We start from the raw sequence: 25948 nt of genomic DNA on the forward strand, positions 1-25948 counted from the left end.
ATGATACCGAGGTCGCTGACATGGGGTAATTGGCAATAGGTGGCACCACAATGCACCTAATATGAAAAACTAATGTTTTTTGGAGTGTCGGTATACTTTTGATCACATAGTGTAAGCCGGCCGCGGTGGTCTCGCGGTTCTAGGCGCGCAGTCCGGAACCGTGAGCGTGCTACGGTCGCAGGTTCGAATCCTGCCTCGGGCATGGATGTGTGTGACGTCCTTAACTTAGTTAGGTTTAAGTAGTTCTAAGTTCTAGGGGACTGATGACCTCAGAAGTTAGGTCCCATAGTGCCCAGAGCCATTTATTTACAAAGCTGCCATTCGACATCCTAACCATTTGTGTTGATTTTCAATTAATTTAGTTACAAAAATAGCCACTGTTGTGTTATATTTGGCCGAATACAAAAGTCCGATTGAAACGGTCCCCTGCAAGCGGTTGGCAATCTTTCAGATGCTAGGGAATCAAGATTCCTAAAAAATGTGCCCGAAAATCTAAAAAACAACATGGGATCCTATTGCGAAGATCCTGTCCACAGTAGCCACTTACGTACGGAAATGTGGTCGCCAATTAAACCTTCAGAAAATTCATGTAATTCCAGTATATTACTTTGTTTTACACTTAAGAACACTTGTGATAGCTTACAATATGTAGATCCAAATGTGTAAGTGGTAGGCTTTTGTCAATAACCATGGTTTAGTGAAATTTGAATTTCTCTTTGTGTGGTCACTTTACTCCCCTCCCTCCCAGCTTCCTATGCAGCCCGATGTGTTGCGTTACAATGTCAGTATTGTCTCCTAAGCAAAAAAACTTGACGTCCACTAATCTAGCCTGTCGAGCAATGCTCGACAATCGGACCAACAGGTGTTTTCTAAGCCACTCATTTCGTGGATAAATTACATTCTCTTAAGATTCACCCAATGAGTCTGTCTGGCATCTGCTTTTCCCACTATTTCTTTTATGTGGTCATTCTGTTTTAGATCTTTCTGGATGTTTACTTCTAGGTAGTTAATATTCCCAGTGATTTGTTGCCAAAAGTGTAATTGTAAAGAAGCAGATTACTTCGCCTTTTGTGCGCATTATGTTATATTTATTTTTCTTCAGCGTCAACTGCCACTTTCTACATCAATCATCGATTGTCTGCAGGTCTTCTTGCAATTTGTTAGTCATCTAGCGCTCCTTCCCTCTTACAGACAACTGCATCATCAGCCAACAGCCTCGTAGAGATTCCGAAGTTACCCACTATATCCTTTGTACATTGTGTAAATAGTACGGTCCTACTACACTCACTTGGGTTATTCCTGAAATTGCCTTCGCATCTTTCGACTTTGTTCCGATAAGAGCGAAGTGTTGACTTCTAACTGCAAGGGAGCCCTGAATCTATTCACAAACCTGAACAGATACTGGGTAAGCTCACTGCAGAACTGTATAAATGCGTTCCTGACGTCAAGGAGATCAGCATCAAATTGGGCGCCTACGTCTACAGGACTCTGTATCTCGTGGACGAACAGAGTGAGCAAGAAATAAAGATGACCACGGCACAGTTCATGCCGCCGCTTGCTCTGGCTGGTGCTTCAGACACTTGGCGGCTGCCAGGGTCAAGCAGATAAGTTGTTCTTATTGCGGCACTCCCTTGTCGCGACACAGCAGGTATGCTGTCGCCTAGACCACACCAAACAGCTTGCCATCATTACGTTCGCTGGGAACTCAACATGAGGTCTGAGTTCATTTGTCGAAATCATTTCGGCTGTTTATAAGATGCAGATGCTTTTTTAATCTGACTCTATGTGGAACCTGGAAATGTTCAGCGACCGCAGTTGTTGGTGAAAGAAGGCACTGCATCAGCCGTAACTGGCGTTTATTGTGCCGGCCGGTGTGGCCGAGCGGTTGTAGGCACTTCAGTCTTGAACCGCACGACCGGTACGATCGCAGGTTCGAATCCTGCCTCGGACACGGATGTGTGTGATGACCTTAGATTGGTTAGGTTTAAGTAGTTCTAAGTTCTAGGGGACTGATGACCTCAGGTGATAAGTCCCGTAGTGCTTAGAGCTATTTGAACCTTTTTTTTTTTTTTTCAGCCACCAGTCACTTCGCCAATGGATCAGCGACGTCAGTGATCAGTTGAATGTGCCGAGCGTAGAATTCTAAAATCTTGAGCACACTTCAGGCGACATAGAGGATTATTCGAAAATATCATGTCACCCCATAGAGGAAGTTTCAAAGTTTTATGTTCGCGCATACTTATCCAAACACTTAATATGAGCTCCATGTTTTGCTCATTTCACTCGTGACTAGACAGGTTCCTGTATACTGACACGACAGCTTGAACAGTTTGACTTCTTAGCTTTCAATAGCAGTATTTTAAGCACCTATACAGAAAAAAATCTCAAGATGTGAGTACTGGTGACCTGCGAGGCCAAAAGCAATGAACAAGATCTTATCGTCCACCTCTTCCAGTTCAACGAGGTCGGATGAAAGAACACGCCAAATCCCAAGGTGAAAATGAAAGGGGGCGCCGTATGAATAAAAATAAATAATTGAAATCATCGGCTGGTTGAGTAAACAACCAATTTTACAGCATGTCTAGGTATGACATTCGTGTCGTTACACTATCGCAGAAGAATCACTGGAAGCAGTTTCTTGTATTAAACATCTAGAAGCTTGCATACGGAGCGATCTGAAGGGGAACGACTACATAAAATTAATCGTGGGTAAGGCGGAGGCCACACTGAGATACATTGGAAGACTCCTCAGTAAACGTGGCCCATCAACGAAGAAAGTGGCTTATAAAACACTCGCTCGGGCAGTACTTACATGCTGGTCGTCTGTTTGGGACCCGTACCAGTTTTGATTAATAGAGTAATATGAGGAGATCCAAAGAATCGTAGCACGTTTCGTTTCAGATTCATTTAGGAAGTACTAAAGCGTCATGGATATGGTCAGTCAGTTCTAATGGCAGAGGCGTCTGCATTACGGTATGGTCTACCGTTCAAATTACGAAGGCCTACGTTCCTAGAACAGTCAGACACTATATTGACTCCTGCGACGTTTATCTCATTAGAAAATCATTAAGATGAAACTAAAGAGATTCAAGCCCATACAGAGGGTTACCAGCAATCGTCGTTCCCGTGAACCATATGCAGCTGGAACAGAAAAAGGAGGAATTGACACTGGAACACAAGGTACCCTCCGCTACACCCCGTAAAGTGGCTTTCACATTACATTTTTAGGCTAAATGTAGAAGTGTTCTTTCACAAGAGAGACGAAATACCTGAAATCGGGAAATTATTTACGTTTTACAATATCTGAATAAAGAAAAGGCCTGCATTGTAGACAAACAAGACGTGCTTGGATACACGTTTTTCAAGAAAATTCTTTCAACAGTGTAAATGCGAGATCTATTTACAGAGGAAAATAATTTTCTACTTTATTTGAAAGCTACGATTACAAGAAAATAACAGACAAAGAATTTTTTTTAAAATGCATCATTGTCTGCCTTGTGAAAATTGTTTAATCTGTTGTAAATACATCACTTTTGTCGAGTAAATAAATATGGAAGTTTCGGAAACGTTTGGACGACATATCTTATATTCTTTTCTCAGTAGTGTAGAGAATTTGTCAAGAACATCCGCTATGAATTTTTCTTTGGTAATCAATAAATTGGACTTTAAGGTAAGCTTTCGTATACAGAGTGATTTTAAAGGCTGCGCGCAAACTGAAGGAGCAGATAGAAGAGTCGGAATACAGCAACGTTGGAATAGAAACTCGTGGCCTTGGAGGTTATTCTAAGCCAGTGAAATGTCAATTGAATGGAGCTAATAGAGGATTATTCTAATCTGTCTAATGTGGAAAAGCTATGCGACGTCAGGATAAGACGGAGGAACGACTTTTGTGACGATTTCTTATAATCATACTGGATACAATACTGGAGAACCAAACACATTAATATATTTCTGAGATCGATCTGTCCTCTAGGTCTCTGTAATATTATTCAAGCTATTACAGTAGGTGAACCGCGCCTTTTTTGTTTCCTTAATAAGTCTCCTAGTGTCTGTGTCTAGTGTTCTCTATTATCGCTCTAGCGTTTGTTCCCTAAGATATAGTACTAGGCTAACCTTCGATAAGTCAAAGATTTGAAACAGTCAGTCCCAACGGAAAACTGGCGGTTTCAGAGAATACAACTATTTTCCGCTAGACTATTAAATTTCTTCTCGCTAGACGTATGCCAAACATAAGAAAGTCGTAAGCTTACCTTGGTGTCCATACAAGAGTTTGTTTCCAGAGTACTTCATGCATTACTTTTGGGTATTTCTTCTACCAGGTATTCAGTATTTTCCATGGACAGTTCGAATAATATCTATTCCCCATACTTAGCTCGACGCTCAATACTACTTTAGTGGGGATGTGGTATGATCGCATGGAACATCATAAGACCTTCAATTTCCAAATTTTGTTAATGTCGAGTGACACCGGACTCAAGTCCCCAGTAGGCAGTCATTTGAGAGCGAGTACAATTGTTAGAGAGCCAACACTCACAATAAGCTAATCTAGATCTTCAGCTGCATTACAAAGGCAACACGTTTCTGGGTCGTTAATAGCAGTAATGAGAACTAAAAGTCTCCATAAATAGCGGACAGTCGATGGAGTTTAATGAACAGTTGATGCCAGACATTGCTACTGATCATGGTCTTAGGGGGTTCATCGAGCGCAATTGTTAGTACACTGGACTCACATTCAGGTGAACGAAGGTTTAAATCCGCGTCCGGAAATCCAGATTATATTTTCTGTGATTTCGCTAAATCTCTCCACGCGAATTCCGGGACGGTTCCCTTGAAAAGGGCACGGCAGGTTTCCTTTCCCATCTTGCATCCTTGACCCACTTCGAGCTTGTGCTCCGTCTCTAATGACATCAATGTCGATAACACGTTATACGCCAATGTCCCTTCCTTCTTTCATAGATTATCTGAATATGGACATAATACTGTAATTTCTCTCCGGGGTTTCTATTTATGCAGCTACCTCAGTTTGTCATTTGAACATTTAAGTTTCGTTTTCTTTATTTGTAATTGATGGTGTTCTTTACTAATAGTGTCGCCCCTCCATTACCCTCTAGCTTACCCAACGTTGCCGGCCAGAGTGGCAGAGCGGTTCTAGGCGCTACAGTTTGGAACAGCGCGACCGCTACGGTCGCAGGTTCGAATCCTGCCTTAGGTTAGTTAGGTTTAAGTAGTTTTAAGTCCTAGAGGACTGATGACCTCAGAAGTCAAGTCCCGTAGTGCTCAGAGCCATTTGAACCATTTGGAACAACTTTTCACAATGCCATCAGCATCACATGATCTGTCATCTTTCAGAATTTTAAGAATTCTGTTAATTTCAATAAAGGTCGCTGGTGCTACTTGTAGTTGCTATATTTAGAACGTCATTGTTGAAAGTACTTGCAATTTGTGAATTATCAGTCACAAAATTGTCATTTAGTGTAACTGTTACGGTATAATGTACACTGATTTGTTGTCTTGTCCCTCGTTTGTCAATATCCCATATAGTTTGAATCTTATTATCAACGTTATTTATTTTTATTAGCACTTGCAGACTTCTGGACCTTCTCATGACTTTCCTTAAAATCCTGCAGTACTTTTTGTAGTATGCAACTAGTGTTGTATCTTGACTTACTTTGGCCTGTATATAAATTTCCCTCTTCCTCTTACTTCAGATTCTTATATTCACGGAATTCACATATGTAACTACCGTGATAATGTCCATTTGTGGCTCACTTGTTTTATAGTTTGAAAATACATTTCTTACCTGTCTGCCATTCATTTCGGTGACTTTATGTTTATCTACACACTGGGACACCCAGTTCAATAGATCTTGACGGTGACATCACTTTACAAACTCTAATTGAAACCAACATTATCGTACTTCATAATGGCTTACGGCAGAAATCGTGACAGTAAAAAAAAAATTATAAATTTTGTACGGTTAAAAGCGTACATATAATTCGGAAATTAGGTGGGTGTTTCACGTTCACTTACAGTTGAGATTGTTTATAGTAAAACTGGTTGGGTATTGGATAGATTCGAGGAGCCATTGCTTACATCATAGGATCAACAGGTTGAAATGGATCTGGAGGAATCTCTGAGATTTCTGGCGGACAGAATAAAGGGGCAGATAAGCGGAGTCAAATGCGCAATGGTGCAGTCAGTTTGATCACATTGTATTGGCACCACCGTTTAAGATACGAAAGTTAGATTCAGTGCAATATTTCTGAGTGCACAAGTTACAGCCAAGCGCAGGCCTGTTGACAGTAAGTTACGCTGACCAGCAGTTGCGAAGTAGAATGGAGGCCACAGGGCCGTCGAACCGCTGAAAAGCGTAAACGCAGCAGTTTGCATGGCGCAAGCTACAGGCACAAGTGGCCCACTTGCCCAATCTAGGTGTTATAAGTACGTGACTCGAAGCGGTGCGTTAGCAAAACAGAGGTTCACAGCTGTGTATAAATAGCTGCCCGTTTTCTAACGAGGGGCATTCAAGTGTGGCAGCTCTCCTCGATGGTGGGGCGTCTCACACCACCAGCTACACGCAGCAGCAGACGGTGCGCCAGCACTCCAGTCCACAGCGAGAAGCTGATTCGACCATCCGAGGCCAACGTGGGGTCTGTAGCCAGCCAGCGGCGGGCCACTCGGCAGCTCGCTACCACGGACAGTCTTGTTGGCTCCCAACACACGCCGGAGACATCCAGAGGCGAGAGCCGCAGATTTGGCTGTCGAATTGCAGGCGCCTGTTGTCGCCCACGATCTTAACCATGACGGAGAAGAAGCACGCACTAGGCCTCTCTGTCCCTCCCAACGAGTAGTGCTGAGGCAATCGAGACAAAGGCCGCTGAGTCATCTACCGGCGCATCCTGATGACATCAAAACTCCGCGGCTGTACATGGCTGGGACACCGCAGTACTTTTCACGGGTCGCTGAGGTAGCCCTTCCGCACCAAGCTGTTTTCCAGATAGCGAAGTGGCGTCCTCGGCCACACAGGACCCTGCGACACAAACGGAGAGGAACGCGGCACTGTAACTGGGAATAATGAAACACTTGAAGATCATATTTAATATGGCGCATCCTGTCAGCTTCCATCCACGTCCAACATTCCTCCACCACTTGCCAACATGTACATTTGGCAGTGACAGCTACAACATTTACATTGATGCTTATTCTGATTACATGACATCAGATGTTGGATGGAAAAGATGCGATAAGGGAGAGCTAGTTCATTAGAAGTAAATAGATAGATATTGGAATTTCAAACACGTTCTTGTATTTTTCTGAGGGCAACGAACAGGAAGTAAAGGAAACGGAAGAGAAGTGCGATATTTGTTTCTTTGTGTGAACTGTTATTACTTGTAAAATCCTCAATAACCGAAACCAGAGAAGCTAGTGATGTTGGAAAGCCGGAGTCTAGAGCGAATTTGACGTTCCAGCTCATTCAAAGTTCTTCCGTTCCGTTCAGGTCGGAACTCTGGCCAGGTCTACCATTTCTGGAATGTTTGTGTCCATAAACCATTGCCACACAGATGCTGCTTTGTAACAGAGTGCATTGTCATTCTGATACTATCATCGCCTCAGAACGTTTCCTCTTTTGCACATAAAACATGATGATATCCTTCCACATTTTGCGTTTTCTTCAGAGCAACAAGCGTATCACGCCCTAACCATGAATAACAGCCCCCACACTCCATGCCGTAACACCACTTTCCCCATACTTCACTGTTCGCTCTACACATGATGCCAGATAGTGTTCTCCAGGTATTCGCCAAACCCAAACCCTTCCATCGGGTTGTCACATGGTATATCGTGATTCATGACTCCAAATCACTCGTTTCCAGTCATCCATTATCTAGTGGGGTCGCTCTGTACACCACCTCAAGTGTGGCTTATCATCGACTACAGAAATGTGTGCCTTATGAGGAGTTAATGACCACTTTACGCCATTCTTTTAAAACCATAAGCACAGTCAGTGTGCTGGCCAGACTTTGGAATTCATGAGTGATTCCTTCTACTGATTTCATGCGGCTTTTAACAACCGCCCTTCGCAATGCTGGGCAGTCCCTGTCTGGGTCTGCCTGGTCTTGGTTTAGCTAAGGTTTTTTTTCTTGGCGCTTCCACTTGACAATCACATCACCGACAGTTGCGTTGGTCAGCTATAGCTGGGGTGATATGTCTCTGGTTGATTTGTTACTCGAGTGATATCCCCTTATTAGTGCATCTTCGAAGTCACGAAGCTCTTCTGAGCCACCCATTTTGCTGTTGCTGCTTATCTATTAACAACACAATACCACCGCCTCCTTTTGTAGTGACTTCTGATGGGTAGCATATTTACGACAGGAATGGAAACAGAATGAACTTGGCTAGACATTTAGTATACAAGTTCTTTACTGGAGTCCTTTATATAAGAAAAGACTAAGAAAGTAGAATGTACGTAAATACTATCACAAAAGATGAAAGGGCAAAAGGAATGCGTATAGTTGAGAACCATAACACATGAGGAGACCTTTATCTGGCCTTAGATTTCAAAGGGATGGTGGTGGTGGTGATGAAGAAGAAGAAAAGAAAAAGAAGATGATGAAGAAAAAGATGATGATGAAGATATAACTGTATGATGATAATGATTTGCCATAAATGTAATACTAGTGACTGAGCTAATATATATTCCGAATTCGGAAAATGGATTAAAAGGAGTACTCACGAGCAGCTATAGCTAGAGATTACTGTTTAATAACGCTGAACAACAAACCTAAATTTAAGAGTATCGTCAAAAAGAATCGACGTGGAGAGAAGTGGGCTACTGAAGCACGGAATCAAGTTTGCTGTAGATAATGCTATGATGAATACCAAAACAATTCAGTCTACGAGAAACAGATATCTCTAATAAGTGGTGTCATCCTTGGGTAACAGAAGAAATAATTCAGTTGAGGCACTGAGAACCATAAGAGCCCAAAACAAGTACACAGACTTTTAAGAAAAATAGATATTTGTGAAAATCAAATTTTTAGAAAAAATGCCAGTCTCGTAGGTTTGACCTTTTTTTTAACCAAGCCACAATTTCCTACATTTCATATGAAAAAATAATATACCCACTTTGATATAAAATAACAATTAATATTTAGGATTGTATGAAGCGCTGAGACACATAAAGTCCTAATGCACACCATCGTTGATTTTGAGATTGTGGCTTGTACACATCCTCCTGACATATTTTGATCCTGTGGTGAGTTAGGTCTGCCTGTGCTATAGACCCACACTGTACACGTGAACATTCACTAAAATCTGTCTAACCGATCTCTCTGACATTCCTTTCTATATGGGCCCGACGATGGTGTGCTTTAGGCCCTTCTGCTTCTCAGTGCCTACATTTATGTTTAATGTAAATTCACAAAATTTCCATATATCTCCTAGTGACAATAGTGTCTTTTTTCAGTTGTAAAGTTTGTCATTAATGTGAAACTAGAATCAGAATATAAGGAACACATACTAATTGCACCACGCATACAGTTGTGTCTTACTACGATGCTTCATGGTCCTCGTTACCATCATTTTCCATTAAGCACGTTCTGTGGTCTGAGGTTCAACTAAAACTACAGATATACCTCCGATTACGAAGTACTACTACTACTACTACTACTAATACTACTACCACTACATAAATGATGTAGACACTGAATTATGTTGGCAATCCCAGATAACTATTGGACACAACAGAGAAACAAAATTATGTATTGCGCTTTGGGACCATGTGAAAACCAGTACCAGAGAAATAGGTAAGACAGTTTGTCTTGATTGTTCATGTATACAATGTGGGCCTACAGCATGGATAAAGCTGTTTCACTATAAGGTCGACAGATGTCAGGAGCAGGCATACATGCTAAAATCTCAAAATCGTGGACGTCGGGCGTTACATCTTCACTGTGCTCAGCGCCTCGATTGATCGACGAGAGAAGGGACTAAAAAGATGTTCTGTAATGTTGGGAATACGACAGTGTAAGTTGCTAGTTAATGAAATAAACAGGAAGTGCAGCAAAGCCAAGGCTAAATGACTACGGAAAAACGAGAAAAAATCGAAAAAGAAATGGTCATCGTAAGGACTTGATTGAATATACAGAAAACCCAAAACAACATTGGTGAAATTAAAAGTAAAGGTGTGAACATCAGAACGCAAGAGTAAACCTACTGTTAAACGGAATAGGAGAGAGTGCATACGTGGAAGGTGTGCAATGAAGTGCTCTGCAAGGGGAAATAACTGTCTGATGACGTGATAGAAGAAGAATTGGTAGTTAATATGGAAGACGAAGGGGATGAAATATTAGCGTGAGAGTTTAGCAGAGATATGGTACACTTGCAGTCTAATATGGTGCAATGTTTAGATAACATTGCTATAGAAATTCAAAATCAATGACGGATGGTGGCAACCATACGACTAATCAGTTTGGTTTGTAGAATCTGAGCCCAGACACATACCGTCAGCCTATCGAAATAATATCATCCACACTTTCCCGAAGATGGCAGCGACAGTGAAGTGCGAGGACTACAATCAGCGTAACAGTTCGTACATCCAAATTGTTAGCAAGAGTAGTGTACAGAAGAATAGAAAAGAAAACTGAAAATCTGTTAGATGACGGTTAGTTTGACCTTAGAAAAGCAAAGCCTCCAGAGAGGTGGTTCTGACGTTGCACTTCATAGTGGAAGCAAGACTTTACAAAAATCAAGGGACATTCGGAGGATATGTCGATTTGGGAAATGCATTCGAAAATATAAAATGGTGCGAGATTGCCAGGAAAATAGGGAACGACAGACAATATACGATATGTACAAGAACCAAGAGGTAATAATAAGAGTGGAAGACGTAGAATTATGTGCTCGCATTAAAAAGGGTGTAAAAGGGTTTTTAATTTATTATTGTTACCATAACTTCCTTCATATTTTATTATTTCATAGAAATGTCAGACAAATATTTCATCTTTAAAAGCAAATGAAGCTTTGTACTCCATTGCTACGTAACTTGGTAAAAGTATTTACAGACTAGTGTTGGTGCCATTCTGCAATACGACGGATGCCCGTCGCCGATAGCGAGAAGCTACCGAATAGATCAGGTTGTGGCAAGTCTTGCACACTGCATGTACGTGCATACGTTAAGCCAGAACACACGACAACACGGACATTATTGTCTCAGCAATGCTGTACCAATTCTTACGCTCTGTGTTTCTGGCTCGCTTCTGTCGGCATTATTACCGAAATAGCACTGGTTACTGTTCGCATTTTCTATACTAACGCAATATTTCAAACCAATATAAATTTCACGAACAAAAATTACTCCCCTTTTAAGAAAGGTTTATTTAAAAATAAAAAATTTTAGCACTGCTGATATGGCTAATTGATATTTCGGATATTTACTCGGCTATTAATAAAAAATAAAAATACACGTTATAGCCGAGACGAAACAAATACCGGTTACTCAGAACTAAACAACCGGTATGTGTTTTAACCGGTCGGTTTCCCTCATGCCTGGCTCCCCATTAGATCTTCTCTGTCATATTAATGCTAAATGGTAAGTGCCCCAGACTGATAATTGGTCTCAAATGTCTTTTCCAAGGCACTTCTTTTGTGGATGAATGGCGTTTCCTTAACATTCTACCAATTAATCTCAGACTGGCATCCGCTTTTCGTACTGTTTGTTTTTATATGGTTATCCACTTTAGGTCGCTCCAAATGGTTACCCCTACGTATTTTACGGTAGATACTGTTTCCATTCATTTGTCGCCAATATTGTAATTGTACAGTAGTGGATTTCTTTTATTATGTGCGCGCAGTGTCTTACATTTATTTACGTTCAGCTCCTGCCCCACTCATCAATCATCTGCAGCTCTTCTCTTATTGTTACCTTCTTACACACAACTACGCTACTGAAAACAGTCTCAGGCGGATTCAGACGTTGTCGATTAGTTCATTAATGTAAATAAAGCGGCATGATACACGCCTTTCGAATACTCCAGAAATTACTTTCAGAATTCAAAATTTTTGGTAACATTTTTGGGAAACAGAGATCTTATGAGCAATATAAAATCAATGAAAAAATAGGCTGGATCGCGATGTTATTTTATTAAAATGGCCGGCTTCGGCCTAGTCTTAGGTCATATTCAGACAGTACCATCAGCTGCGTACAACACTCAGTTGTACTCAGTCGCTGAAATTGATGAGAAGCAATGGTTAAGTGCGCATTCTTTTTATTTGGCGAAAAGGTACGACACCAATCCGTGATCGGTATTTTCAGTTTGGTGATAGTGTGCTCAGGTTTCACGTAACAATTCTGTCCACGAGCCCATTACTTTCGATCTGGAAACGACGCAAAAGTTCCTCACAGGTACCGATGCAACGATCTTTCAGTTCAACAGTCAACTGACGTGGCGCCACCGTTGCGCACGTTGTATTGTTTGCAGCACTTCGTAGACAAATGATGTGCTAACCAGCACTAATATCCAAAACAGCGACTAATTAGTTTAAATTAGTTTACAGTTTTCCTTCACAACAGCGGTAATGTATTCGTTCGTTACTGTGCTGTGTCCCTGAACTGGCCGTGGAACATCTTACACAAAAATTTCTCCTCTTTTACACTTTCTACACCACTCGTACACTTGCTGCAGGGGAAAACATGAAAACCGTACTGTACTTCCATCCTGCGATATATTTCCACGTGTTTAACAGCTTCACCACTCAACGAGGTTTCTCAGATTGCTGTTGCAAGCGGTGCACGTCGATAAGGTGTTGGCCACCTTTATAATGGCACAGTTTTCTTTTCTATGATACAGAAACAGGCTACTAACTGCTCATCATTTGTCGAGATGCAAGGATAACTTCTGACAGCTTCCAAACCAATGGTACAACGTTTAGGAATTTTATGGCTCTCTTAAGGATTTCATTTGGATCGCCCTCGCAAATTGGTTGTTTCTTCTGATCTCAGAGGACAGCCTATGATGATTTGGTTGGCGTCGCCCTTCAGCCACACTCACACGAAGCTATTTCTACCCACTGCAATCGATGATGAACCTATCTAAATTTTCCACGACGGAAACGAAGGATAAACAGTATCACTAGAAAATTCCGTTATGCCCTCTAGAATCGTACAGCGATCGTAACGGTATGTTCGTGCATATTTACAGATTGTGTCGTCCCTCATGGTGGTAAGAAATACGCAAGTTTTTGTTCCATTTTGCACAAATTTGCACCCCCAGATGGTGGTGTAGCTCTGCATACGGATCAGCCATATTTCTTTGTACTTCGCATTGGTATCGACAACTTAATTTCCCATTTCCTCAGACAACATAATACTGTTTATGCGACGTTGCGATTGCACGAGGTGCAGGACACGTAATTTTATCACAAGGTTGTGACTGTGACTTCTTTGATGTTGTCTGGACAATTAAGCACGGCAGCCGGACATAATCTACGTAGAACGCAACGGAACTATAAGATGTGTCGTGGTAGTCAAATGTCCCCTATTCAGTCCCACGTTTCTCATAAGATATTTTTCTGCGAGTTTAGTTGAACCTCACCTCTTGAGATGCTGTATATATTTACGGGGCATGACAGGCTTACATTATCGTATTCCAAAACCCCCGTAAGCAGATTCCTTGAGATAAATAAATGATTAAACGTATATACAAATCTGGGTTAGGATTAGAATTACAAGACGCTCTGATGCATCTTTAGCATAATGCAGCAGCCCCCTCCTCCCCCCCCCCCCCCCCCGTCATTTCGCCCCTCTCCCGCCACCCAAAATCTCAACTGGATGCTTTCGCCACTGTTCAGCAACGGTGGATTCTTCTGAAGAGAATAACCTGTTACATAAACGTCAAACATTAGTTGTACTGACATTTGAGAAACGACAACTGGTAAAATGCCTAAGATATTCCTTAACTTTTAGCTAAAAAGTCTATGATCGCGCCTTGCTAGACACAGTGAACTGATGGAAAAAACACAATAAATAACTTCATGTTGGTTGAAAGCTTAACGTAGTGCTTGTGTGGATGTTTAACGAAAGAAATGATTAAGTACAAGATATAAAGTGATTTTTGCCCTGAAACGGCGCTGACCTGAAATTTGTCACTCAATGATAAATTCGAAACCTCTTGTGATAAAACTCGATAATTTTCATACAGGTAAAAGTCACTATACACCGTGCCACACAATATGGCACTAAGGAGACTGGAACAGGGGTGAACATCCAGAAATTGGTTATAACTTAGGACCGTGGACGAAGCAATTTTACCACGACATGTTAGGAAGCAACATGCATAAAAAAGGCGTCTTCGTGGTAAGCACTAACACTCAGCGTCACCGCTCGAATCAATGATAAGAGTAAGGCCTCAGACAAGGCCAGCCGTTTCGGCACTTGTTTAGTAGGTCATTTGTGTAAATTTGGGGTAAGTTCCTATGGGACCAGACTGCTGAAGTTACCGGTCCCTAGGCTTACACACTATTTAATGTAACTTCAAGGACAACACACACACCCATGCCCGAGGGAGCATTCGAACCTCCGACGGGAGGAGCGACGCGAACCGTTTAGATTAGATTAGATTAGATTAATACTTGTTCCATAGATCATGAATACGACACTTCGTAATGATGTGGAACGTGTCAGGTTAACAAAAGATGTCTGTACAAGAAATTACATTACACAAAATATTGCATGACACTAATGATTAAATTTTTTTTTTACTTAGTTTATATCTAAAAATTCAGCCAATGAGTAGAAGGAGTTGTCATCTAGAAATTCTTTTAATTTATTTTTAAATGTTAGATGGCTATCTGTCAGGCTTTTGATGCTGTTTGGTAGGTGCCCAAAGACTTTTGTGGCAGCATAATTTACCCCTTTCTGTGCCAAAGTCAGATTTAACCCTGCATAGTGAAGATCATCCTTTTTCCTGGTGTTATAGGTATGCACACTGCTATTAGTTTTGAATTGGGTTGGATTATTATCAACAAATTTCATAAGGGAATATATATACTGTGAGGTTACTGTGAGGATCCCTAGATCCTTAAATAGATGTCTGCAGGATGGCTATGGGTGGGCTCCAGCAATTATTCTGATTACACGTTTTTGTGCAATGAATACTTTTCTATTCAACGATGAATTACCCCAGAATATGATGCCATACGAAAGCAGTGAATGAAAGTAGGCATAGTAAGCTAATTTACTGAGATTCTTATCACCAAAATTTGCAATAACCCTAATAGCATACGTAGCTGAACTCAGACGTTTCAGCAGACCATCAGTGTGTTGCTTCCAGTTTAACCTCTCATCAATGGACACACCTAAAAATTTTGAAAATTCTACCTTAGCTACAGACTTCTGTTCAAATTCTATATTTATTACTGGAGTTGTGCCATTTACTGTACGGAACTGTATATACTGTGTTTTATCAAAATTTAAAGAGAGTCCGTTTGCTGAGAACCACTCAATAATTTTGTGAAAAACATCATTTACAATTACATCACTTAGTTCTTGGTTTTTGGATGTTATTACTATACTTGTATCATCAGCAAAAAGAACTAACTTTGCATCTTCATCAATGTGGAATGGTAAGTCATTAATGTATATCAAGAACAGTAAAGGACCTAAGACCGAACCCTGCGGGACCCCGTGCTTGATAGCACCCCAGTTTGAGGAATCAGCTGTTGTTTTAACATTACACTAACCACTTATTTCAACTTTCTGCATTCTTCCAGTTAAGTATGAATTAAACCATTTGTGCACTGCCCCACTCAAACCATAATGATTTAGCTTATCTAAAAGAATTCCATGATTTACACAATCAAAGGCCTTTGAGAGATCACAAAAAATACCAATGGGTGATGTCCGGTTATTCAGAGCATTTAATATTTGATCAGTGAAAGCATATATAGCATTTTCTGTTGAAAAGCCTTTCTGAAAACCAAACTGACATTTTGTTAGTACTTTATTTTTACAAAAATGGGAGGCTACTCTTGAATACATTACTTTCTCAAAAGTTTTTGATAGAGCTGTCAGAAGAGAGATTGGGCGGTAGTTGTTGACATCCGACGTATCCCCCTTTTTATGCAATGGTTTTACAATGGCATATTTCAGTCTATCAGGGAAAACACCCTGCTCCAAAGAGCTATTACATACGTGGCTGAGAATCCTACTTATCTGTGGGGAAGAAGCTTTAAGTATCTTGCTGGAAATGCCATCAATTCCGTAAGAGCTTTTACTTTTCAGTGAGTTTATTATTTTACTGATTTCAGAGGGAGAGGTTGGTGGAATTACAGTTGTTTCAAACTGCGCAGGTATGGCCTCTTCTATTAATAGCCTTGCCTCTTCTAGTGAAGATCGAGATCCTATTTTCTCCACAACTTTTAAAAAATGATTATTCAAAATATTTTCAATTTCTGATTGTTTGTTAGTGCACTTGTCATTCAGTTTTATTGCACTAAAGTCTTCCTGTGCTCTTGGTTGCCCTGTTTCCCTTTCAATAATATTCCAAATTGCTTTAATTTTATTGTCAGAGTTACTGATCTCAGACATGATACACATGCTTCTGGACTTTTCAATAACTTTTCTTAGTACCACACAATAGTTTTTATAATATTGAACAATTTCGGGGTCAGTACTCCCTCTTGCTGTTAGATACAGTTCTCTTTTACGGTTTCAAGATATTCTTATTAATTTAGTTAGCCAAGGTTTTTTATATGTTTTCTTGGAATTATGTTTAACTATTTCCTTGGGAAAACAATTTTCAAATACCCTTAAAATGTATTGTGAAATAAGTTATATTTCAAGTTTGCATCGGGTTCCTTATACACTTCATCCCAGTCTAGCTGCTGTAGGCTTTCCCTAAAGTTTGCAATATTTATATTGTTAATTGAACGCACTGCTTTGAAAGGCGCCTGAGACCACACGGCTATCAGCTAAAACGAAGGACTCTACGATCTACTGGCCAAAAAAGAAAAGAAAAAATCACAGTACCGAAAAATAATTAATGTAGAGTAATGAAATTCGGGAACACATTTCTCTAGATAACATATTTAAGTGATTACCATTGCAAGATCACAGTTCAACGTAAATGCGAGATAAGGCATTGCAAATGTGAAATTCTGGAACAGTAATAACAGGCTTAACCGCCACAATGTTGAACGCAAGAATGCAAACTTGCAGGCATTGTGTAGTAAGGGTGCCAGATGTCAGTTTGTGCGATGGAATTCCACGCCTGTTGCACTTGGTCAGTCAATACCCGAACGGTGGACACTGGTTGTGGATGATGCTCGAGTTGTCGTCCGATAATGTCCCATACGTTATTGATTGGAGACAGATCTGGTAATCGAGCAGGCCGAGACAACATATCGATACTCCTTAGAGCATGTTGGATTACAATAGCGGTATGTGGGCGTGCGTTATCCTCCTGGAAAACACCCCCTGGAATGCTGTTCGTCAGTGGCAGCACAACAGGTCGAATCACCATCATTGGCACTGAGGCTGAAACAACTTTCACCAGAAAACACAACAGACCTCCACCCTGCCTTCCAATGGGCTCTCGCTTGACACAACTGACATCTCCAATGGCGGTGGTTTAGGGTCGGTGGAATGCACGCTACAGGACGTCTAGCTTTTAGCTGTTCTTGAGGTAACCAATTTGTAACAATCTGTTGTGTCATTGTGGTGAGAACCGCTGCTCTAATTGCTGCTGCAGATGAAGTGCGACGCGCCAGAGCCAAACGCCGAACACGACGGTCTTCCCGCTCGGTAGTGGTACGTTGCCGTCTGGAGCCCAGTCTTCTTGCGAGCGTACTTTATCGTGACCACCGTTGTCAGCAGTCATGTACAATGGGTACAATCCTCCCAAGTCTTTCTACAATATCATCAAAGGAACATCCAGATTCTCGTAGCCCTGTTACACGACCTCGTTCAGGGTCAGTGAGGTGTTGATAATGACATCTTTGGCACCTTAAAGGCGTTCTCGGCTAACATCAACTCACTACGTCCAATCTCAAAGCTAAACATCCCGGCATTTGCCTGAAGCGATTTAGAGAAATCACGGAAAACGTAAATCAAAATAGTCGGACGCTGGTTTGAACCGTCGTCGTCCAGAAAGCGGGTCCACTGAGCCACCTCTCTCGGTCGTGAAATTTGAATAGACATAATCTGTCAAACGTTTGTTTATGTCGCACAACTTCATCTACATCTACATCTACATCTACATACATACTTCGCAATCCACGATACGGTGCGTGGTGGAGGGTACCTCGTACCACAACTAGTATCTTCTCTCCCTGTTCCACTCCCAAACAGAACGAGGGAAAAATGACTGCCTATATGCCTCTGTACGAGCCCTAATCTCTCTTATCTTATATTTGTGGTTTTTCCGCAAAATGTAAGTTGGCGGCAGTAAAATTGTACTGCAGTCAGCCTCAAATGCTCGTTCTCTAAATTTCCTCAGTAGCGATTCACGAAAAGAATGCTTCCTTTCCTCTAGACTCCCACCCGAATTCTTGAAGCATTTCCGTAACACTCGCGTGATAATCAAACCTACCAGTAACAAATCTAGCTGCCCGCCTCTGAATTGCTTATATGTCCTCCCTCAATCCGACCTGATAGGGATCCCAAACGCTCGAGCAGTACTCAAGAATAGGTCGTACTCGTGTTTTATAAGCGGTCTCCTTTACAGATGAACCACATCTTCCCAAAATTCTACCAATGAACTGAAGACGACTATCCGCCTTCTCCACAACTGCCATTACATGCTTGTCCCGCTTCATATCACTGTGCAGTGTTACGCTCAAATATTTAATCGACGTGACTGTGTCAAGCGCTACACTACTAATGGAGTATTCAACCATTACGGGATTCTTTTTCCTATTCCTTTAAATTATTTTACATTTATCTATATTTAGAGTTAGCTACCATTCTTTACATCAATCACAAATCTTGTCCGAGCCATCTTCTATCCTCCTACAGTGACTCAACGACGATACCTTCCCGTACACCACAGCATCATCCGCAAACAGTCGCACGTTACTATCCACCCAATCCAAAAGATCATTTATGTAGATAGAAATCAACAGCGGACCTACAACACTTCGCTGGGGAAGTGTTTTTGGTGTTGCGATTTTTTTCCGTCACTTCATTTTTCCCTATGAATCCCTAACCCAGTTTCTTGGAATACCGCCCTCAAGTTCATAAGTGCAATCGATTCATAATTGGCAGCAACAATGGCTAATTGAAATCTGAGAAGTTTTCAATATCATCGTATACGGGACCTGCAACGTCCGAGAAATAGAGAAAAGCAACTTTCATGATTGCAGCCAATGTAAGGAATGGTATCATAAAAGTGATAGTCAAAACTTGCCAAAAAGATGATACCCCAGTATGTCCATAAGAAAACCACACCTATCACAAATGTTCCTGCCGTTAGTTATACTGCCATTGTTTAGAAATAGTTAGTCATCATTTCTTTTTCCATTAGAAACTTCATTTTCCAGATTGAAACACAGTTCTGGAACATTTGTCTCATTTACGCAAGTATTGACTATATGCCAGTCAAATTTGTGTAAGATACATAGAAAATAGTGCTCTGTTTACTAAGTTATTCATTATTGACACATCTGTTATTTGGGTATAATTAATAATCAGTCATTATTTCTTAAATACGAAACGCTCCATTCCAAAATACTGTGTTATACAGATTCCTTAAAGTGATGCACTGTCGCCTACGACCAATCCAACAGGCACACAGCGGTGTAGCGCGGGATGCCGCACCTAACACACGCCAGGAAAACAATATCGGGAAACCACAATCCAGCACTAAACTCACTGCTGAAAAGAAAAGGTGCCAAAAACATATATGTGAGAATAAGTTGTGCACCATCTTGAAGCTAGTTTAGTAAACAGTAGTATTGTTGTTGTTGTTGTTGTTGTTGTTGTTGTGGTCTTCAGTCCTGAGACTGGTTTGATGCGGCTCTCCATGCTAGTCTGTCCTGTGCAAGCTTCTTCATCTCCCAGTACCTACTGCAGCCTACATCCTTCTGAATCTGCTTAGTGTATTTATCTCATGGTCTCTCTCTACGATTTTTACCCTCACGCTGCCCTCAAATAATAAATTGGTGATCCCTTCATGCCTCAGAACATGACCTACCAATCGATCCCTTCTTCTAGTCAAGTTGCGCCACAAACTTCTTCTCATGTCCCTAATCCTATTTAACACCTCCTGATTAGTTATGTGATCTACCCATCTAATCTCCAGCATTCTTCTGTAGCACCACATTTCGAAAGCTTCTATTCTCTTCTTGTCCAAAGTATTTATCGTCCATGTTTCACTTCCATACATGGCTATACCCATACAAATACCTTCAGAAATGACTTCCCGACAAATCTATACACGATGTTAGCAAATTTCTTTTCGTCAGAAACTCTTTCCTTGCCATTGCTACTCTACATTTTATATCCTCTCTACTTCGACCATCATCAGTTATTTTGCTCCCCAAATAGCAAAACTCCTTTACTCCTTGAAGTGTCTCATTTCCTAATCTAATTCCCTCAGCATCACCCGACTTAATTCGTCTACATTCCATTATCCTCGTTTTGCTTTTGTTGATGTTCATCTTATACCCTCCTTTCAAGACACTGTCCATTCCGTTCAACAGCTCTTCCAAGTCCTTTGCTGTCTCTGACAGAATTACAATGTCATCGGCAAACCTCAAAGTTTTTATTTCTTCTCCATGGATTTTCATACCTACTTCGAACTTTTCTTTTGTTTCCTTTACTGCGTGCTCAATATACAAATTGAATAGCATCGTGGAGAGGCTACAACCCTGTCTCACTCCCTTCCCAACCACTGCTTCCCTTTCATGTCCCTCGACTCTTATAACTGCCACCTGGTTTCTGTACAAATTGTAAATAGCCTTTCGCTCCCTGTACGTGACCCCTGCCACCTTCAGAATTTGAAAGAGAGTATTCCAGTCAACATTGTCAAAAGCTTTCTCTAAGTCTACAAATGCTACAAACTTAGGTTTGCCTTTCCTTAATCTAGCTTCGAAGATAAGTCGTAGGGTCTGTATTGCCTCACGTGTTAAAACATTTCTACCGAATCCAAACTGATCTTCCCCGAGGTCGGCTACTACCAGTTTTTCCATTCGTGTGTGAGGAATTCGCATTAGTATTTTGCAACTGTGACTTATTAAACTGATAGTTAGGTAATTTTCACATCTGTCAACACCTGCTTTCTTTGGGACTGGAATTATTATATTGTTCTTGAACTCTGAGGGAATTTCGCTTGTCTCATACAGCTTGCTCACCAGATGGTAGAGTTTTGTTAGGCATGGTTCTCCCAAGGCTGTCAGTAGTTCTAATGGAATTTGGTCTACTCCCGGGGCCTTGTTTCAACTCAGGTCTTTCAGTGCTCTATCAAACTCTTCACGCAGTATCATATCTCCCATTTCATCTTCATCTACATCCTCTTCCATTTCCATAATTATGCGCTCAAGTACATCGCAGTTGTATAGATCCTGTATATACTCCTAGCACCTTTCTGCTTTCCCTTCTTTGCTTAGAACTGGGTTTCCATCTGAGCTCTTGATATTCATGCAAGTGGATCTCTTTTCTCCAAAGGTCTCCCTAATTTTCCTGTAACCAGTATCTATCTTACCCCTCGTTAGATAAGCCTCTACATCCTTACATTTGTCCTCTAGCCATCCCTGCTTAGCGATTTTGCACTTACTGTCGATCTCATTTTTGAGACGTTTGTATTCCTTTTTGCCTGCTTCTCTTACTGAATTTTTGTAATTTATCCTTTCATCAATTAAATTCAGTATCTCTTCTGTTACCCAATGATTTCTACTAGCCCTCGTCTTTTTACCTACTTGATCCTCAGCTGCTTTCGCCATTTCATTCCTCAAAGCAGCCCATTCCTCTTCTACTGTACTTCTTTCCCCCATTCCTGTCGATTCTTCCCTTATGTTCTCCCTGAAACTCTCAACAACCTCAGGTTCTTTCAGTTTATTCAGGTCCCATCACCTTAAATTCACATCTTTTTGCAGTTTCTTCAGTTATAATCTACAGTTCATAACCAGTAGATTGTGGTCAGAGTCCACATCTGCCCTGAAAATGTCTTACAATTCAAAATCTGGTTCCTAAATCTCTGTCTTACCATTATATATCTATCTGAAACCTTTTAGTATCTCCGGGGTTATTCCATGTATGCAACCTTCTTTCATGATTCTTGAACCGAGTGTTAGCTATGATTAAGTTATGCTCTGTGCAAAGTTCTACCTAGTGGCTTCCTCTTTCATTTCTTAGCCCCAATCCATATTCACCTACTACGTTTCCTTCTCTTCCTTTTCCTACTGTCGAATTCCAGTCACCCAAGACTATTAAATTTTCAACTCCCTTCACTACCTGAATAATTTCTTTTATCTCATCACACATTTCATCAATTTCGTCATCATCTCCAGAGGTATTTGACATATAAACTTGTACTACTGTAGTAGGCGTGGGCTTCGTGGCTATCTTGGGCACACTAATGTGTTCACTATGCTGTTTGTCGTAGCTTACCCACACTCCTATTTTTTTATTTATTATTAAACCTACTCCTGCATTACCCCCATTTGATTTTGTATTCATAACCCGGTATTCACCTGACCGAAAGCCTCTTCCTCCTGCCACCGAACTTCACTAATTCCCACTATATCTTACTTTCACCTATCCATTTCCCTTTCTAAATTTTCTAACCTACCTGCCTGATAAAGGGATCTGACATTCCACGCTCCGATCCGTAGAACGCCAGTTTTCTTCTCTTGATAACAACGTCCTCTTGAGTAGTCCCCACCCGGAGATCCGAATGGGGGACTATTTTACCTCCGGAATATTTTACCCAAGAGGACGCCATCATCATTTAATCATACAGTAAAGCTGAATGCCCTGGGGAAAAATTACGGCTGTAGTTTCCCCTTGCTTTCAGCCGTTCGCAGTACCACAACAGCAAGGCCGTTTTGTTTAGTGTTACAGGGCCAGATCAGTCAATCATCCAGACTGTTGCCCCTGTAACTACTGAAAAGGCTGCTGCCCGGCTTCGTGAACCACACGTTTGTCTGTCCTCTCAACAGATACCCCTCTGTTGTGGTTGCACCTATGGTACGGCTATCTGTATCGTTGAGGCACGCAAGCCTCCCCACCAACAGCAAGGTCCATGGTTCATTGGCGGTTGGGGGGGGAGGGGGGTAGGGGGACAACCTCCTCTACCGGAAATGTCACGGTGACAATCTCCTGGGATTGTGATGGCGTCATTCTCGTGGATGTGATGCCAAGAGTGTCAATCATCATATCAGAAACATACGTGAAGGCTCTCAATAAACTCAAGAACTGTTTCCATCGTTTTCGATCGGACAAGAATCCATCAGAAATTACTGTCCATTTTCTAGTTATCAACAAAAAATTTTGGGCAGTACGAATTTTTCTCGGCCGTTTAAGGTACGAAATGGATTTTGCAGCAGTATTTGCCTGTTGATGATATCTTTTTATTCATAGATGTTAAGTGTTACATATTATGTATTGGGTGTTCCATAAAGAATGCAATATTTAATTTAATAATAAAACACATACTTTATTTGAAAACCACTAGTATTATTATGTCAATAGTCAATACGGAACACAAAGACTGAGATTAAACATGAAACAGGCAAATGTGTTCCACCCAGCTTCGTCTGCAGACATCCACAAAATTCTCGACTATAAGAGAGCAAAGTTTCGCTTACATTTTTACCAATGGCGCTTTGGGTTCAGGGATGGTTCGTGGATTGATCATATAAACACGAGATTTGACATGGTGTCAAATTCGGTGGCCAGTACTGATCGCCATTGCGAGAGATGAGACAAGCAGGGACTCTTATTCTAAGCTACCTTGATGTTCAACGGTAGTGTGGCGTGCTTTCCCTCTCCTGGTGGAACTACATGCGTTACATATTCAATTCTTGCAATTGTGTTCATAAAAACTGTGTTATCATATGGCGATAACGATCAAAAGCCACAACTGGAGGCAGATTGTAATACTAACTACACACTGTATGTCATTTTCGTAGCATTATGACGAACGGTAGCCAAAATATCAGTAAATAATATGAAGACAGCACTTTTTAGGGCAACTAACACTCCTAGAAATCACTTGAGACCAGTTAGTGTGAAAGGTTTCATAATTTCATTTGTTCCCGGTTATCCACTCATTGCAGGCTAGCATTCTTACATATTATAGAAAAGTATGTATGCATGTATGTATGTTCCACATCTCCTCCTAAATCACTGGAGCGAATTCAACCAAACTTAGTATACGTATCTTTTATTGTCTGTCAACGATCGCTGTGGTGTTAAGAACCACCTGCCGACTATAGTTCAGTAGATATGGCATCATAAACAATCAGATGCGTGAAAAACTGCCGCATCATGCATGATGTTTAAATTTATTGCTCTTGTGCTACAAAATCTCCCAGACCATACCTACATATGACACTAAATCCACCTACAACATTATATCATGGTACCACACATTAGGACAGGATATATGACGTCATAAACTCTGAGATGCGTGAAAAACTGCGGCATCATAGGTAAAGTTTTAATACATTTATTCTTTACTACGAAGACATTCCCAGAATCGAGTCAGCTTAAGACTGCATTTTTGACAGCTCTCAGGTGCGAAGCGCAAACAGCTGCATGCGAAAACAAGTCATAGAGATGGGAAGCAGCTTCGCCCTTTGGGCGGAAACTGTCTAATTTGGATACTGTGCTTATGCATTTGTACGTTATGCATATTTCCTTCTACGACTGCTTCGTAATGTCAAATATGTTTTCAGAAATACAAGGAAATGAAATTTTTTGATATTACACTAAAAATACAGTTCAATGTTTGTTTTCGTTGCTAATAGATAATTGGAAAATGAGTGCCCTGGCAATGCCTGTTTTTCAGCTACTGTAACAATAGAACACCATGTATAAACATCCTCTTGATTCAGATGGCACATCAAACTCTGTGTCCCCTTATAAGTGGCTGGAAGCACCTGTATTCAGGCCAGAGGGAGAGCGAGGCATTTCCACCTTGATCACGCCATTAAAACAACGATTATTAAAAAGGTACTATTATGTGGAGTACCGTATTAAACAAAATTTGTGACAGGATTGAGGATATTTTGGTGGGGAGGACTTAGCTTGTTATGTGATTTCTGGTTTTCTCGGCGTATTTGATTAAAAGTGTGGTTCTGCACACACAGTCGAGTTGTTTCCATTATACGCACAATATTTCGACGACCTACCTAGTCGTCATCTTCACGTATCACGAATTTTGCTGTTATATGCACTCGCTGCCTAGACTCCAGCCACTCTGGTGGGAGTCCAACCAGCAAGTGCACATAACAGCAAAACTCACAACACATGAAAATAAGTACTGGGCTGATCGACAAAATAATGTGCATACAATAGAAAAAACTCGGATGTGTGCCTGCAAGCACACCATGTTATCTTGGATGGAAAGCCATCGACAGAATTAAAAGTAACCTGAGACTTGCCCCAGAGGTGTGTGCTAGGAGCCTTGTTAGTCAAGGTGATTACAATTTTGACGACTTGTTTTAAATCTTCATAAAAGTAAAAGCGTTAGTTTTGGAAACATTCGACTAGTACAAACAACAGGGTGTAACAATTAGTAGGGATGTAAAATTGAATGACCAAATAGGTTCGGTCGTAGGTAAGGTAGGTGGCAGACTTTGGTGCATTGGCGGAATACAAAGGAAATGCAGTCAGCATACAATGGAGATTCATTATAAATCCCTTGATCCCCATTTTGGATTATTGCTCGATTGTGTGGCATGCATACCAAATAGGACTAACAGAAGACAATGAACGCAAATATAGAAA

At 41.0% G+C, this 25948-nt stretch overlaps 1 protein-coding gene across 1 annotated transcript in view; it reads left to right on the top strand.

Moving 5' to 3' along the window:
- LOC126336017 (serine/arginine repetitive matrix protein 1-like) overlaps window positions 1-25140 on the top strand; it is a 37001-nt gene extending 11861 nt beyond the window's left edge. The window contains exon 2 of the mRNA XM_049999495.1: window positions 25008-25140. Coding sequence (XP_049855452.1) covers window positions 25008-25140 — 133 coding nt within the window. The remainder of the gene's footprint in view (window positions 1-25007) is intronic.
- Window positions 25141-25948: the final 808 nt, after the last annotated feature.

This window comes from Schistocerca gregaria, chromosome 2 (genome assembly GCF_023897955.1).
Source record: "Schistocerca gregaria isolate iqSchGreg1 chromosome 2, iqSchGreg1.2, whole genome shotgun sequence".
Lineage (NCBI taxonomy): Eukaryota > Metazoa > Arthropoda > Insecta > Orthoptera > Acrididae > Schistocerca > Schistocerca gregaria.